At 40.8% G+C, this 14,345-nt stretch overlaps 1 protein-coding gene across 1 annotated transcript; it reads right to left on the reverse strand.

Annotated features, from left to right (window-relative positions):
• Positions 1 to 988: 988 nt before the first annotated feature.
• Positions 989 to 11,705, reverse strand: LOC139453214 (uncharacterized). Its single transcript, XM_071234843.1, has 12 exons — positions 11,507 to 11,705; positions 10,634 to 10,801; positions 9,339 to 10,043; positions 7,960 to 8,036; positions 7,401 to 7,655; positions 6,611 to 6,835; positions 6,367 to 6,430; positions 4,489 to 4,560; positions 3,721 to 3,864; positions 2,299 to 2,490; positions 1,989 to 2,171; positions 989 to 1,882 (listed from the first exon to the last, which is right to left on the reverse strand). The coding sequence occupies exons 1-12, from the start codon at positions 11,703 to 11,705 to the stop codon at positions 1,725 to 1,727; spliced, it is 2,442 nt and encodes an 813-aa protein (XP_071090944.1). The 3' UTR covers positions 989 to 1,724.
• Between the last annotated feature and the right edge of the window lie 2,640 nt (positions 11,706 to 14,345).

A 14,345-nucleotide genomic window follows, 5' to 3' on the forward strand; every position in this document is an offset into this window, starting at 1 on the left:
GTTTGATCAACACAGATTCAATAGGCATTCCGACATTAATAACGCTTTCATTATATCATATGACTCTGTCACTGGAACACACGAAGGACGATGAAGCTCGAACAAAACAACATGAAAGTGTGGCCTGAAACATCATTCTGTTTTTCCTAAAGAAATATTGTGTTTTTTTGTCTGTTCACCATAATTAAATGACTTACTAGAATAAATTACACGAGCATGTTTGAAGTCCTAAAGTAGCTATTTTTAGAGGGCATTGGTTGAAGGCGCTTTTAATACTGAAACAGTGTGTAGGAAGCTGTCAAACGGTATTACTACAATCATGAATAACTCTCGCACAACCTACCTAAGCACAATTGTGTATCAGTAAAAGGAACAAAACCTTTTCTCGTAGACATTTGTAAGATTCCGGCAACATTATATGCATATGTTCATGAATTAGTGATGATGATACCAAGTGCTTGCGAAAACGTCAGCGTATCCTGCCCCACATGTGAGTGTTGACTGGAGGCAGTAAACACCGGTGAATACAGATGTGTTCCACTACAGCAATGGCGGAGAGACGATAGTCTTTGCCTACAGCGTCATAACCGACTACATAGTGAGTACTGCGCTGAATATAGCTGGCGTCTCTGATATGAGTAAACATCGGCATAAAACCTTACTCACTCACCCACTCATCGTTAAAGAGGCGTAAAACTAACAACTCACTATATTAAACTGAATTTTAAAACTGTATGTGTACTCATTAGTTGAATGCATTCAGTTACTGGAAGCACAGAAAATTTGTTAAATCGGACATGACCTAACTAAGTACAGATGAGAGTTATGATGAACATATAAATATGACATGGCATTATATATAACAAGCTTTATGATATTATTATACACAACGTTTTAGGGCTACTCCTGGCCCCTTCACCACCTGATAATGATAAAGAAGTTGTTATTCATAATATTCCTTATCATATGGTATTAAAACTTACCAAGGCATAAGGAAAACAATACTACAATGTTTTAATGCTTACTGGTGAGAGGGGAACATGCGTTCGCATCACACATTGGCACATAAAGTCAGATTTTTGTCAGTCTTTCAACGCGTAATTTCCTCAGTGACTCTATATGGCTGAACATGCCTTAAATGAAGGTGCTGCAAGAGTCACTATGAGTCTTCTTCAGTGACTACCTTCGTTAATGTTCTTAAAAAATCACAAGTAATTATATCATGAAAAGGATGGACCATTCCAAAATAGTTTAAGGTAATATGCAATCTGAGCATTAGTTCTGAGATATATATTGTAAATGTATTTATTGTCACAAGTCACTATATGGCTGAAATAGTGCCGATACGTCGTTTTATTTTAACTCACTCATTGTCAGAAATGACAGGAGACATGAGTGTTTGGGGACAGACAGGTTACCAGTGTATTGGCTAATGGAAGAAATGGAAGAAGCTTCGCAGAAAGGTTTAAAATCATCAACATATGTCACTGAATACGAACACTGATGTTGTCTTCTTTCCACGATCGTTTGTGGAGTCCATGTTGGATTTCAAACTGGCCTACATTTCCCATCTGCTGATGGCCATATATAAAAAAATACCTGTGTTTGATATTGTGACAAAGCTGAAGGCGTAATACATATCAAAAATTTAACCTTTTTGTGTGCCCTTTCAATTGATATGTACTCGTTGTAGCTCAATTAAAAGAAAGTGGTTTGGCCAAGAACTACACAACATCCAGCTCCACATACAGCTCTCGCTCAACGTCCCTGGCGGCGTTCGTGTTCGTCTCCTCCGAATCTGACGTGACGACCACCTCTGTGGTACACGTTTCTCCAAGGCTCTCAGAGCGTTGACGTGAGAACTTTGCTTTCCACAAGGAATCTGAAACAGACGGATGATATGAAAGATAAAGTGGGGTAGAGGTATTGTGGCCAATACGAAACATGGCCAGTGGAGATTGGGGAACTGTTCAGCAGCGAGGACTTACCAACGAGGGAAACGTTGCTCACATCAGGAGGCTCCTGAACTATTCCATATCTCGCTATCCGAGTTGCTACATCGATGTAGATGTTGGTATCGGGAACCGCGAGTGTCAGGACATATACACCACATGAACGACGTTTTATGGCAGCAACAATAGCGGCGGTTATTTGATCAGGTGAGAGAACGTCTGTAAAAAATAACAAACGGTAAAAAATAGCATTTATAAAAGCAGAAGATATTTTCAAACTGCCTCAAGAAATACAATTTGCGTCTGAATGTAGCCTTCCAGATCAAGACACATTACATCACGTTACCTTCAGCTGACAGTGGTATGGTCACATGGTACCACTCCTTCTCGGCAGCTAGACGTAGCCCTATCAGCATTGACTCTCTCACTTTGGCCTCGCTGTTGTCCTCGTTGTTGTCCTCGCTGTCGTCCTCACCGTAGGCACGGATGATTCTTCCGGGAACACTGGTGGAAGGATCAACCACACCGCTCGTCCTTGCTGGAGATAAGAGACAGTCAGTGTGTTTCCTTTAACGTTTCTTTGTGCAGAATGTCGATGCATGCCAGCTTAATGTGGTAGAAAGAGCAGAGGTGATGACGTTTACTACTTTGGAAAAAACACGACCATATCATAGATCCCGCCACCATTATAATGGGAGGGGCTTGTTTGATTAATTTGGAGGCTCTTCATGACAGAATGTGCAGTTATTTTCTGTCTGATGATCCTCTTGTGAAGTATATCAGGACTGTACATCAGAACTTGATTGAAACAAGGCATTTTGCTAAACGAGCCAAGGATGTGGGACATAATCTCAATGTCAATGATGATTTTGTTGATGGTTCTGAACTGCTAGACGGGACAGTAATGAATGTCAACCAAGCAAAGAACCATATATAATCGGCAAAGGCTCAGCTCTTCAAAGGAAAGCTCTCTGAACGACTACTGCATCGAGTTAATGTGCAAAGTCTTAGGGAGAAAAGCAACCTCGCAGGCCTGAAAAGTGGAACAGAAGACTTTCTGTTTGCTTCTTCCTGTCAATGTGTGATTTTGTGTTGAAATGTAAATATGAAATGTAAAATAAGCAATGAATTTAATGAGACTGTCCAACAGATTGTCAGTGGATGTCACGCTTTGGCACAAACACAGTCTTAAGCGACATGATGGTGTGGGCCGATCCTTTTATTACTGACTTCGTCATGCTTGTGCTTTTGTCAGAGGTCCATCCATGGTTCGACCTCAGACCTATCCAAGCGAACAAACACGATCTTGTCCGTTTTGATAAATCCAATGAAATCAATTATATTACTAAATGTTTTGTCCCTTGACACTTGACACTAATGTGACTGCCAAGATTCAGGGAAAACATGGGACATATGCTCGATTCCGAAATGTTTACTAATTGAATATAAACCAATACAATTAATTTCTTAAGAGAATGACAGTTATAATTAGAAATACGTTGCCATGTCGGGTAATTTTGTTAGCTCTGTAAATGACATAATTTTGGGGAAGGATGTGAACACATTAGAAAAATTCTATTGATGTGTAAATCAAAGGACATTCAATAGGAGTTTACTACAGTATTTCCTTTCTTTATAGTTAATATGCTATCTTTCATGTTTCTTTATGTTTGTCTTCACCCTTAGCCCCAATTTAGGGTAGCATGTCCAACAACAAGGCGAAGTTTGTGTGTTACGCTCATTATGTAAAGAAAACAAAGTTACATACTCCGTGGGTCCCTCTCTCTCCACAGCAGGAGTGAAGTCTGTGTGACGTCACAGACCTCCCTGATGCCCCCATTAATAATCTGGACTAGTGTGTCTGCAATCATGATTCTCAACTCACACTTGGTCTTGACCGGTCTCCGCACCTCTAAATGCAATTAAAAAATAGAGTTACATAACCCGTTTTATTTCTGGGAACTCATTTTGTCCAGAAACCCTCTGCGCTGTGATCAGTCTCTTGGTGAATGATACAATTTGGACATGGAAGTTGAAAGCTATACATGGAGAGCAGAACAAAATTAAGACGAAGAATTTGTAAACTGAAATACTTAACAATGGATGTCCCGGAATTACCAATCGGAATAGAATGGTCCACGGGAAATCCTATGTGTTTTCATATTCACACAAACACAAAAGTCATGTTTTGTTTGGCACAAACACAAATATGTAACTTAAAGTATAGCACCATGTAAGCAGGTAATGTTGAGTCAACCAAATACAATCATTCATGGTATTTACAAATATAACGCATGGGATTACAATACTTGGTACAGAGAAGACAAGGAACTACATTTAAATTCTTGTGACTATATTCTGCATGTGTTGTATTTGAGGTCTCCGCATTAAGGATTGTAGTGTAAAGGTAGATACATGTGTTAATCAATTGCAAACAACAAAACTGTTAAACAACAGTGCAAACATGTATACAAATGTGACAGAATAGCAAAATAAGTGTGGAAAAGTATTCGTTATAATATCCAACAAGTCATACCCCTTTCCAAGAATACAGGTAAACTGCTATCTGTTCTCGGCCTAAAGAGGTGGTAAAAGAATCCATGTCGGTCTGAAGATAGTAAATTCAAATTGTCAAGAGCAGAGAATAATTCATCTCGATTAACTGCCGAAGCAGATACCATTTGGTGCAAAGGGCAAAATAGAGGTGAAATTTATATGAATGTATCACTGACAGTTTTATTACAGCAGGGTTGATTAATGTGTGACGAAAAGCAAAGAGGTAGTTGGAAAGTGAGCAAGGATCTTACACAGGCAGACATAAAAGCACAAAAAATATTTGTTTATTTGTTGTTTAACTCCGCACTCAGCAATATTCCAGCTATATTACGGCGGTCCGTAAATAATCGAGTCTGGACCAGACACTTCAGATTTTGATTTCATGAGCATCGATCGACGCAATTGGGATACGATGACGTGCATCAACCAAGTCAGCGATCCTGATCACCCGATCCTGTTCGTCGTCTCTTACGACAAGCATGGGTTGCTGAAGACCTTTTCTAACCTGGATCTTCACGTATTGTAAACAAATGACAAATCTAGGGTGTTAAATAGCCTTTGCGTTATGTAAGGTGGATGCTGTGACGTGATATTTCGCTGACAAACCAAGGATAATACCACGAGAAATGCTGAAACTCGAAGCCACGTCCAGAGGACACTGATACAACTCTACACAGCGAATTGCGGTACCTCACGTACAACCTATGCTAGTGACTGCTTTCAGAGACAAAGGAGTGGGTGGGTTTTTGTCATTAGAAGAGCACACAAACTGATAAAGAGGAAACCCATTCCGTCCCAGCCAACTGTCATCCAAAGTGTGGCTGCTCTACATGTATTCTCAAAGACCAGGTTCACTTCTGTCAAAACATTTGATTTTTCAACTTTGTACACAACTATCCTACATGACAAAATTTAGAAAAACTTCATTCCTTGATCCATGGGGCTTTTGTTACAAAACGTGGTGGCCACAGATACAGATACACATCTATCTTCGGGTCAGTTTGTTAAAAATGAAAGCAAATGCATTCGGAAGTTTACCGAGAACAGAATATGTGAAAAGCTGGACTTCATTCATAACATCTACGTTAAACTTGGTCATCAATTGTGCCCCCCTTCTCGCTAAAATAGTCCATTGTGTATATGAATCTGAACATTTTCTCAGATTAGCAAAGTCAAAACAAGATAATGTGGCCAAGAAGTTTAACTTAAGCTTCAATATATCCATGATCTGATATCGTTCAATAACCATCAAATAGCCAATGCCTTTCACTAATTTATCCACCTGAACTAGAAATGAAAGAGAAAAGTGAGACCGCCTCGTCTGTTTAGATCTATGCATAACAATGATCTGAGTGATAAAACCTTTGACTGTATGACAAGAGGGGCAAGGCGGAGCAATATACCTACAGCTTCATCCTTTGATATCTACATTTTACAAATGTTGAGGGTCAATCGAGCAAAGCGTCATACGACTCAGAAAGGTCTCAGTGAAGCTTTCAAAAAGATTTATGTTGGACATGGGAGGACATTTCAAACATCTGACGCATCAGTGACAAAAATGGTGTCGTGCAATTCCCTATTTTGACTTATTCCATACGTTCCCGTGTTTTTGTCAAAAGAACGATTGATTTGCCTTTGCATGTGTTTGTGTGGGTATCACCGGTTGGGTAGAATGGTCGCTAACCTTTTCACGAACACCTGGTGTCATTATTTGATATTGATACATAAACACAAACTCATGATCGGAATCGTACAATCGAATTTTGAATAAAGAAGCTGTATGGTCGCTCTTATTAGACTACTGAGCCACCAGCGTCCTCTTTTAACACAGAAGATCTAGTTTTGGTGTGCTACCCACCTTCTGGGGGTGCTTCCAGCCATCTTGTCTTGAGCTTGTGAGTGATACGATGAGCTAGAAACAGCTACGTGAAGAATAAAGTCACAACAATTAAGCAATTTCAAGCACAGTATCTTATGAACTTACGCCATCACAGTGTTCCCACAAACCTACACATTTTGTTGAGTATGTATATGTGTGAAAAATGTACATTCTCTGATATCAAGAACCTTTAGAATAACTATTATATTAAGGCTCTATGTACCTGTTTGACATCTAACCTTGACTCCAGGGAGGCAACTATGAATATTTCCTTCAGCGATTTCTGTCTGTTTTCTTGGGTGAACAGATCAATGGCATAATACATGAGCTGTACAACGTTCTTGGTAGGATACTGTAGGGCTCCTGTGCCGAATGCTGGCAGAGCGATTGTCTGAAATCCATCCTTGCAGGCCTGGATGAGACATCGGAACACCAGAGACACAAGACACTGCGGAGGAAACACTCCATATAAACAAAAGGTCACATTCCTATATATGTTCGATGAGATAATGTATATCTCTGAACTCTTGATAAATACCCTAGCACTACATTGAACACAGGCATGAGTCGGTTTGTGAGTTGGGTTTAACGCTGCTTTTCCACAGTATTCCAGTTATTTCACTGCGTGTCATCTTAATGTGGGAGGAAAGCCCGAAATGATGCAGGTCGTAGACGTGTACCACTGCACGGTGGTGACAAACCTAGAAACATAATCGGGGCAAACCGACCTTAGCTTTCTGGCGTGCTAAAGTGACGCAACTCGGCACAGCGAATTGGGGCGCCTCAGTCGACCCGTGCTCCCAACTACTGAAATGAAACATTAAATGCGATGATATAACAGTTTACGACTCTTGCTAGAAGGTCTGTTTTTGTAGGTGAACAATTGACTTGCATTTCCATATATATGCTTTTATACCTCCATAGGAGTGTACAAAACATGTTATAAGTTAACAGGGAAAAAGAGACATTTTATATGATTAAGAGTCACATATCTTGTTATTCTTACTCATTACCTCGTAACACTTTGAAAGGGTGGATGTTTTCCTGAACCCTTTATAGAATGGAAGACATCCGTGGTAGATCTTTTTACAAGTGTCAAGATTTCCAGAACGACCCACCGCCAAATCACCGTGATCTATCCCGTTGGGATAGGTGTGTCTTAAGCATGTCTGTATATCGGAACCAGCCGCCTTCAGCAGGCTGTAGGACACACCAAACCCGGAACTCAGGTTTAGTTGTCTGTTGGTTGTATTTACTATCACATCAGCCTGGAAAAGCAGAAAATACTTGTATATTTGTTTTGGACAAATCTTAGACAAAATACACACCTCTGCCACTCACATACACCCGTGAAATTTCGGGTATCGTTGATCTTCATACGAGGCGACCAACGGGATCGGGTGTTTAGACTCGCTGACTTGGTTGAGGCATGTCATCGTATCTCATTGAATTGCACGGATACACACACGCACGCACGTACACACGCATGCACGCACACACAGACAATGGGAACAGCATATTAATTTGGCTGTACCAAACATTATTTTCCAAGGTAAAAACACAGCTACTTACGTTTTGTTTTTCTATCCTGTTGAAGACAATGGTCACTTTAACATCTTGATCTTCTGGAAACCCACACGAACGATCGTCTGGCAACATACACGAACGGATGCCTATTCTATATAATTTGTACATTAGATATTTAATATCGTTATGATAATGTAATAAATAAACGCAATACATTTATATATAAACAAAACTATTTTAGCTATAATACCTTATGAATAATATGTCGTTCCGAATTATTAAAGGCAAATAAATATTAATATTTAACACACATATGTATACTAATCACAAACAGCAGACAAAAGCAAACTAAAGGTCGCGACCAGTGCACTTCGACGACACTTTGAACGCAGAATTACAAAGTGATGACTTCGGGTCTTTTCCCTCAGCAGGAGGTGGCAGTATGTGAGACTGTTCCATTGTTGTACATAAAATCGGAATAAACACCTTTAGGTACATCTATAGAGATAGATAGAAAATCAGCTTCTATAAAAATACTCCAAATAAATAATCTAGGTCGTCTTGGACAAATTACATCGTCCATGTTCGGCTTGATCTTGTTTGGCTTCGTTTCCGAGTGATAAAAGACTCCCCACAAGACTGTATGACAAGAGGGATGACTTCAACTTTCCAATAGTCAACTCTTCTTCATCTCGAGCAATATTAGAGGAGCTCCAGCCTTTGGTGTTTACATTTAACAACTTTTGAGATACACTCGAGCATGCTCTTTCTACCAAGAATTCCAAGAGCGTGATACGACTCTTGCTCAGAAGTTGTTTGATCAAGGTTACAACATTCAAGGCCTCATTGAAGCTTTCAAAAAGTTTTATGGTAGACATGGGGAGGACATTTCCAAATTTCACGCATCAGTGACAAAAATTATGTCTAATACAATTCTATATTTTGACTTGTACCATATATCCCTATTTATTCTCAGGCGGGATACGCTCCCTTTTTCGCAAACACCCTGTATCATTACTATTTGATAGTGATTCATCAACACAGGCTCATGATAAAGTCGGAATTGTACCATCAACTTTGCTTCATGTAGAGATTTCTATTGGATATGGAAAGGGTTTTGTCGCTGTAATTTCAAGTGGTAAAGGTCTAGCTACGACCTGAGTTACTTTGGACTTGTCTCTCACATTAAACAGACCTGCAGTGATGGTACTTAAATTATCCTGTTCAAAGTGATAACTCACTTTTGCCTGGATATCCACCAGCGACTCTAAGGAAACGGGTCAAAGGTTCGATTATCGGAAGCCTGTCTAAATACATCTACAAATTAGTTTTCGTATTGTTGTTGGTGGTATGCAATGAGGGCATGTTTGACACAACAAATTTGCTGTAAAGTTTATGTCAGCATCTTCATTGACAGGACTGACCTTGTGTATTAGGAACCGCAGATTGTGCTCTACGTCGACTTTTCACTGTTCGACTCTCCAACAGATTGCTACTTCGGTAGAGTGAAGCCTGTTCTTGAGATGTTTCTCGTGGCCATCTTAATATTGATGTAGATGTCTTTGGTGATCCTTGTTTTTCTTGGTTCTTCTTGTGTCTGCAGTCCGGAAGTTCTCGTAACTTATTAAGGGTTTCCTTCAGCACATTAATAGTGTCTGCCATGCCAACAAGCTTCATACCTCCGTTGGTCTTATCAATGACGGCAAGCACGTCCTGGTCCATCGACAACAGCGGCACAAGAACCTGCTCGATATCAGCCACATGAGCCATCTGTTCCAGTTCATCACTGCTGAAGGTGAGTTCCATCTCTACGACCGAGCTGGTGATGACATCCAGAGCTTCTACTTGTTTCTTTGCTTCCTTGGACTCAACCTCAATGTCAACCTCACGTTGTTGAAATCGAAATGTTGCCTTGAACCCTTTCGTTTCCAGTTGATTACACAGAGTTTGCCTGGCTGTGTCTCTATCTTGGAGAAATAGCTGTTGTATTGGTGAAAGAGGTATTGGATGACTGCTTTGTCCTGTGTCGTTTCTCTTGTCCTGAGCTTCTACAGATGATGTTAGCGGCTGTATTGAATCTATGCACATTGATGTGTTTATCGAAGCCCTTTCGACAGTTAAAGGTTGCTCTGAAATAGTATTTAAGGCTTTCACATTCTTTGATTGCAACACAATAGATTAGTACGTTAGTTTGAAATGTTAGTATTTGTCATATGATTGGTCGAGAGAAAATATTAAATTTAGTACAGTTCACATGAAGTATTATACCGGGTTAGTTTTTAAACTAACGTTTTGAAATTGAATTATTATTTTTCTAGGCCTAAAAGACATAGTGACAGCGCTCGAACTTTATAAAACTCACAATAGTCCTCGCAACACGAAATAGAAATACGAAATATCGTGATTATTAATTAATTTATTATAGTGAGTGAGGTCAATAAAGTGACTTTTGGGGATGTTAAATGTTGGACAAAGTATATTAAATCTGATCTGGTTATCGATACCAGTGTATCATGTTGCTGTAAGATAATATTGCCTGGACCTCACTTTGTAGTCATTACATGAAACAGAATACGAGGTGAAACGAGGAAGATTAGAGCAACTCGTCATAAGAGGCCCATCATCTGTCGTTTACGCCCTATGGAATCTGTTAAGAAAGATATTTGTCACTGATTATTCTCTGGCGTTGGCGTTTTATATCATATGTTGATGTACTTACGATTCTCAATTTGGTCGCCTATATCTATCACTATGAAGTCATCTTCCGACTCCCGTGAGCCATACTGACAGTGTGTACCCTCTTCCTTTGCAGGCATCGCCACAGATCTGACTTGGACCAGCGTGGACCTGCTCATAGCTACGTTGTCCGACCTGGGCATCCCAGCACCTGTATTGATATAAATGATTTAGTATCTGTACAACACACGACTGTCATGGTTAGGAAGCAGGGCGTGGAGTCATCCCACAGATGACAACCTTACCTTGTCATCTTGCTGACAGGGTTAACCTCTTTGGTCATGTGCACATGGCGTCCGACCTTGGATCGGAAGGTCCGTGGTTCGAATCTAATCACAGGACTCGGAAATGTTATGGCTGCTACATTGGCGTTCAAATATTAAATTTGAGCACAATAAGTCTCAGTTACCTACAATGCGGCCCGAGTCGTGCCTTCTGTTGATGGGGATGTAAAGAGATTAATTATAACGAGGCTTGCACGATAAGGATGTCATCTGTGGGATGACTCCACGCCCAGCTACAGTATTATAATCTGATTTTATTTACCTATCAGTCATATACTGCGCAATGAGTTATATTGCACCGTCGGGAGGTACAGTTAATTCCCAGATCTACAGTCTGATCTTTTTAGACAGACAGCGATTTCCACACAGAGATCCACAAACTGTCAGAGATCTCCACCTATACATCGATCTATAAACTGTCAAGGATCTTCACATAGTCAGTGATGTATACAGTCATAGATCTGTGTATAGTCAGTTATCATCATACTGACAATTATCTACTCAAAGTCATAGATCTACACTTAGTATGGTCTAAATGCAAGTATCGTTAACTTTATCGTTAACATACTTACGAGTATCACACATCTCTCCTTCATCTCTTATGGTGAAGTAATTTTTCGACTTCATCGTGCCAGACCGGGCATCACTTTTCAGGATGGCGGATGCTCCCTCCTTTGCTTGCGTCGCCAGGGCACTAAGCTGGGTCAGCCATGGTCTCCTGGGGTCTAGGTAGCGTCCTATTGAGCTACATAAAGCTACGTTGTCAGTCATGGTGATCCCAGGACCTGTCGATGTATTGATATCCTAGTATCTCTGTGACTCACAACAGTTACTGTGAAGAGAATAGCTTTCTAATTCATATATATAGACTACTAAAAGAGGACCCGTTAGATACCGTTTTTCTTACAAAGAGTGGTGAGGTGAGGTGAAATGGGGTTTAACGTCGCGTCCAAATTTTTTGCACATGTGTATGTATGTGTGTGGCTGCTTGTACTAGTCCGGACTGATGCCGATTTATAGTGCTAGCCCACTGAGATACCATAACAGTTTAACATGAATACCCCATTCAGACACAGTATACTGACTCCGAGCCGACCAGTCCTTGATTTAGCCCCTTGATGCCGAGCGGGGCCCTTATTGTACAGAATACGTTGCAGAATACAGATGTATAGTGTTACCTACGTGCCCATTCGCTATGTGTAATAAAGGTATCTTGTCTCTTCACAGGTGAGTATTAAACCCTGTGTATTGACTCAGATGTGTTGATGAACCTGAGGCGGATACGGTAAATACTCAGTAAACACTCACTCGGAGAGCTACTTTCCCAGATCTTACCACTGGGTACGCACAGTCGGGTCGAGCTCCACAATATTAAAAAAAACACTGTTAAATATATATTCACTTGTACAGAAAAATAGTGACGCTAAGAGACGCATCTGGGCTCTCAACTTCACCAAAGATCTCCTAACAGACAGAGATCTACACACAGTTACTGATATCGACACAGTCAGAAATCTCCACACCTTCACAGATATACACACAGGCACAGGATCCGCACAATAGGAGCTTTGCATATCGGTGACAGACCTTTATCAGTGGTGTACAAAGTCAGTAATCTCCAATCAACGATCTCAACACGCTCAGTAATATACACACAGACAGGGATCTACACACGCTAGATACACGTCTCGCAGTCATTGGTCCCCAAACATACAGTCATCTACTCCACACAATTAGGTATCAAGACACAGCCAGAGAACTCCACACAGTCTGTAGACAGTCACAGTACAATTATTTATCAACAATCAGTCTCCACACTGTCATACATCTACACACAGGAAGAGATGCAAAGATCTTGTTTTTTTTTATGTGTAGCGTTTTCTTGAAAAAACATTTTGGAGGATGATTTTGAGGACCAGTCAGTCAGAATAACGAGGTTTCATTAACCCCATTTCTTACTTGGGACAACTGTATCCTTCCAAGTCGTTAGTTGATGCAGATTTTCAGTCTCCCGGATCTCCAGGTACCAGGTACGTGATCTTGCATCGATCCTAAACGGGCTTCTAGGAATGTAGAATTAGCTAACTTGTGATGGTCACGGAGCTGTTTCCAGCCAGTTGCGTTACAATGTTGTAGGTCACGTCATACAGTAACATGTATGCAAGTGGTGATAACATTTGGCCTACTTTTGTACACCATGATAACAAAGCGTATCGTGAAAGACAAAGCCTACGCTAGTACACTAGACATTAAAGCATGTCACCTCGGTCGCTCTCATCAGCTGTGCAGAGTCCCTCGGGCACCCAGAAACCTATGATTGTGAGATCGAATCCCGGTTCGCCCCGATTATGTTTCTAGGTTTGTCAGCACCATACCCGTGCTCGTGGGTTTCATTGAAGTGGTAAACATCTGAGGCCTGCATCACTTCGGGCTTTCCTCCCACATTAAGCTGACACGCCGTGATTTAACTGGGATACTGTTAATAGCGGCGTTAAACCCAACTCACTCCATTCATGAACAAAGGTAACGTCGTTTTCCAACATAACATCGCCCGACCACACTCGAATCACAACTAATTTCCTGTTCATCAGTGGCCATACAGATCACCAGATCTCAACCCAACTGAACATGTGTGGGACGAACGTAATAAGCGTGTACGACGACGTAGCCCTGAGCTTCAGACGTTACAGGACTCTTGTTGGCCTTGAAACAAGATAACATTCCTGGGCATCATGTGGAATCTTGTTGATTCCATACGTCGGCGGTGTTAGGATGCCTTTGATTCCAGCGGTATGATTCCACGATATTGTGCTGTGTCCTTGCCCCTTGTAACACAGTGAAATTGATCACCTAATCGCCAGCACACAAAGTCAGCGTTCTAACATAGCTTTCGGCCATGGTATCCGTGCCAATTTACACTTGTCAGAGGGGTACTTAAAGTACGTGATCTAGACTACCAGTTGTCAGACTTTCAGTTTTTTGGAAGCCTCGGTGGTTGAGTGGGTTAGATCGCTGACTTTGTGTGCTGGCGATTAGGTGCCTCACTCTGGCAAGTGTGTGTTCGAATCCCGGACGGGACTCACCCCCAAAAAAGTACGAGAATCTTTACTTTACTAAGAACATGTTATCCCAAATATAACATTTGTTACATTTGATCACTTTCTCAATGGCATTGTCTATTCATATCTTTACATATCTTTGTAACCAAATGAGCAATTCCTGATATAAAAGTGTCTTTTGAATTCAGCTATGCATTTCTTTTGTCCTGTAGTTTATGTGTTTGTGATATGCTGGGGAATCTATACTGAAGGTAGTCAAGTAGACAAGCTTCGTCCATCGTTTAAACGCTATCTGGGGATTGATACAAGATATCTGTACAGCATGACCGGCCTCATCAACACATCGACGGTA

The sequence above is a fragment of the Haliotis cracherodii genome, unplaced genomic scaffold (assembly GCF_022045235.1).
Source record: "Haliotis cracherodii isolate W230 unplaced genomic scaffold, xgHalCrac1.p SCAF_9, whole genome shotgun sequence".
Lineage (NCBI taxonomy): Eukaryota > Metazoa > Mollusca > Gastropoda > Lepetellida > Haliotidae > Haliotis > Haliotis cracherodii.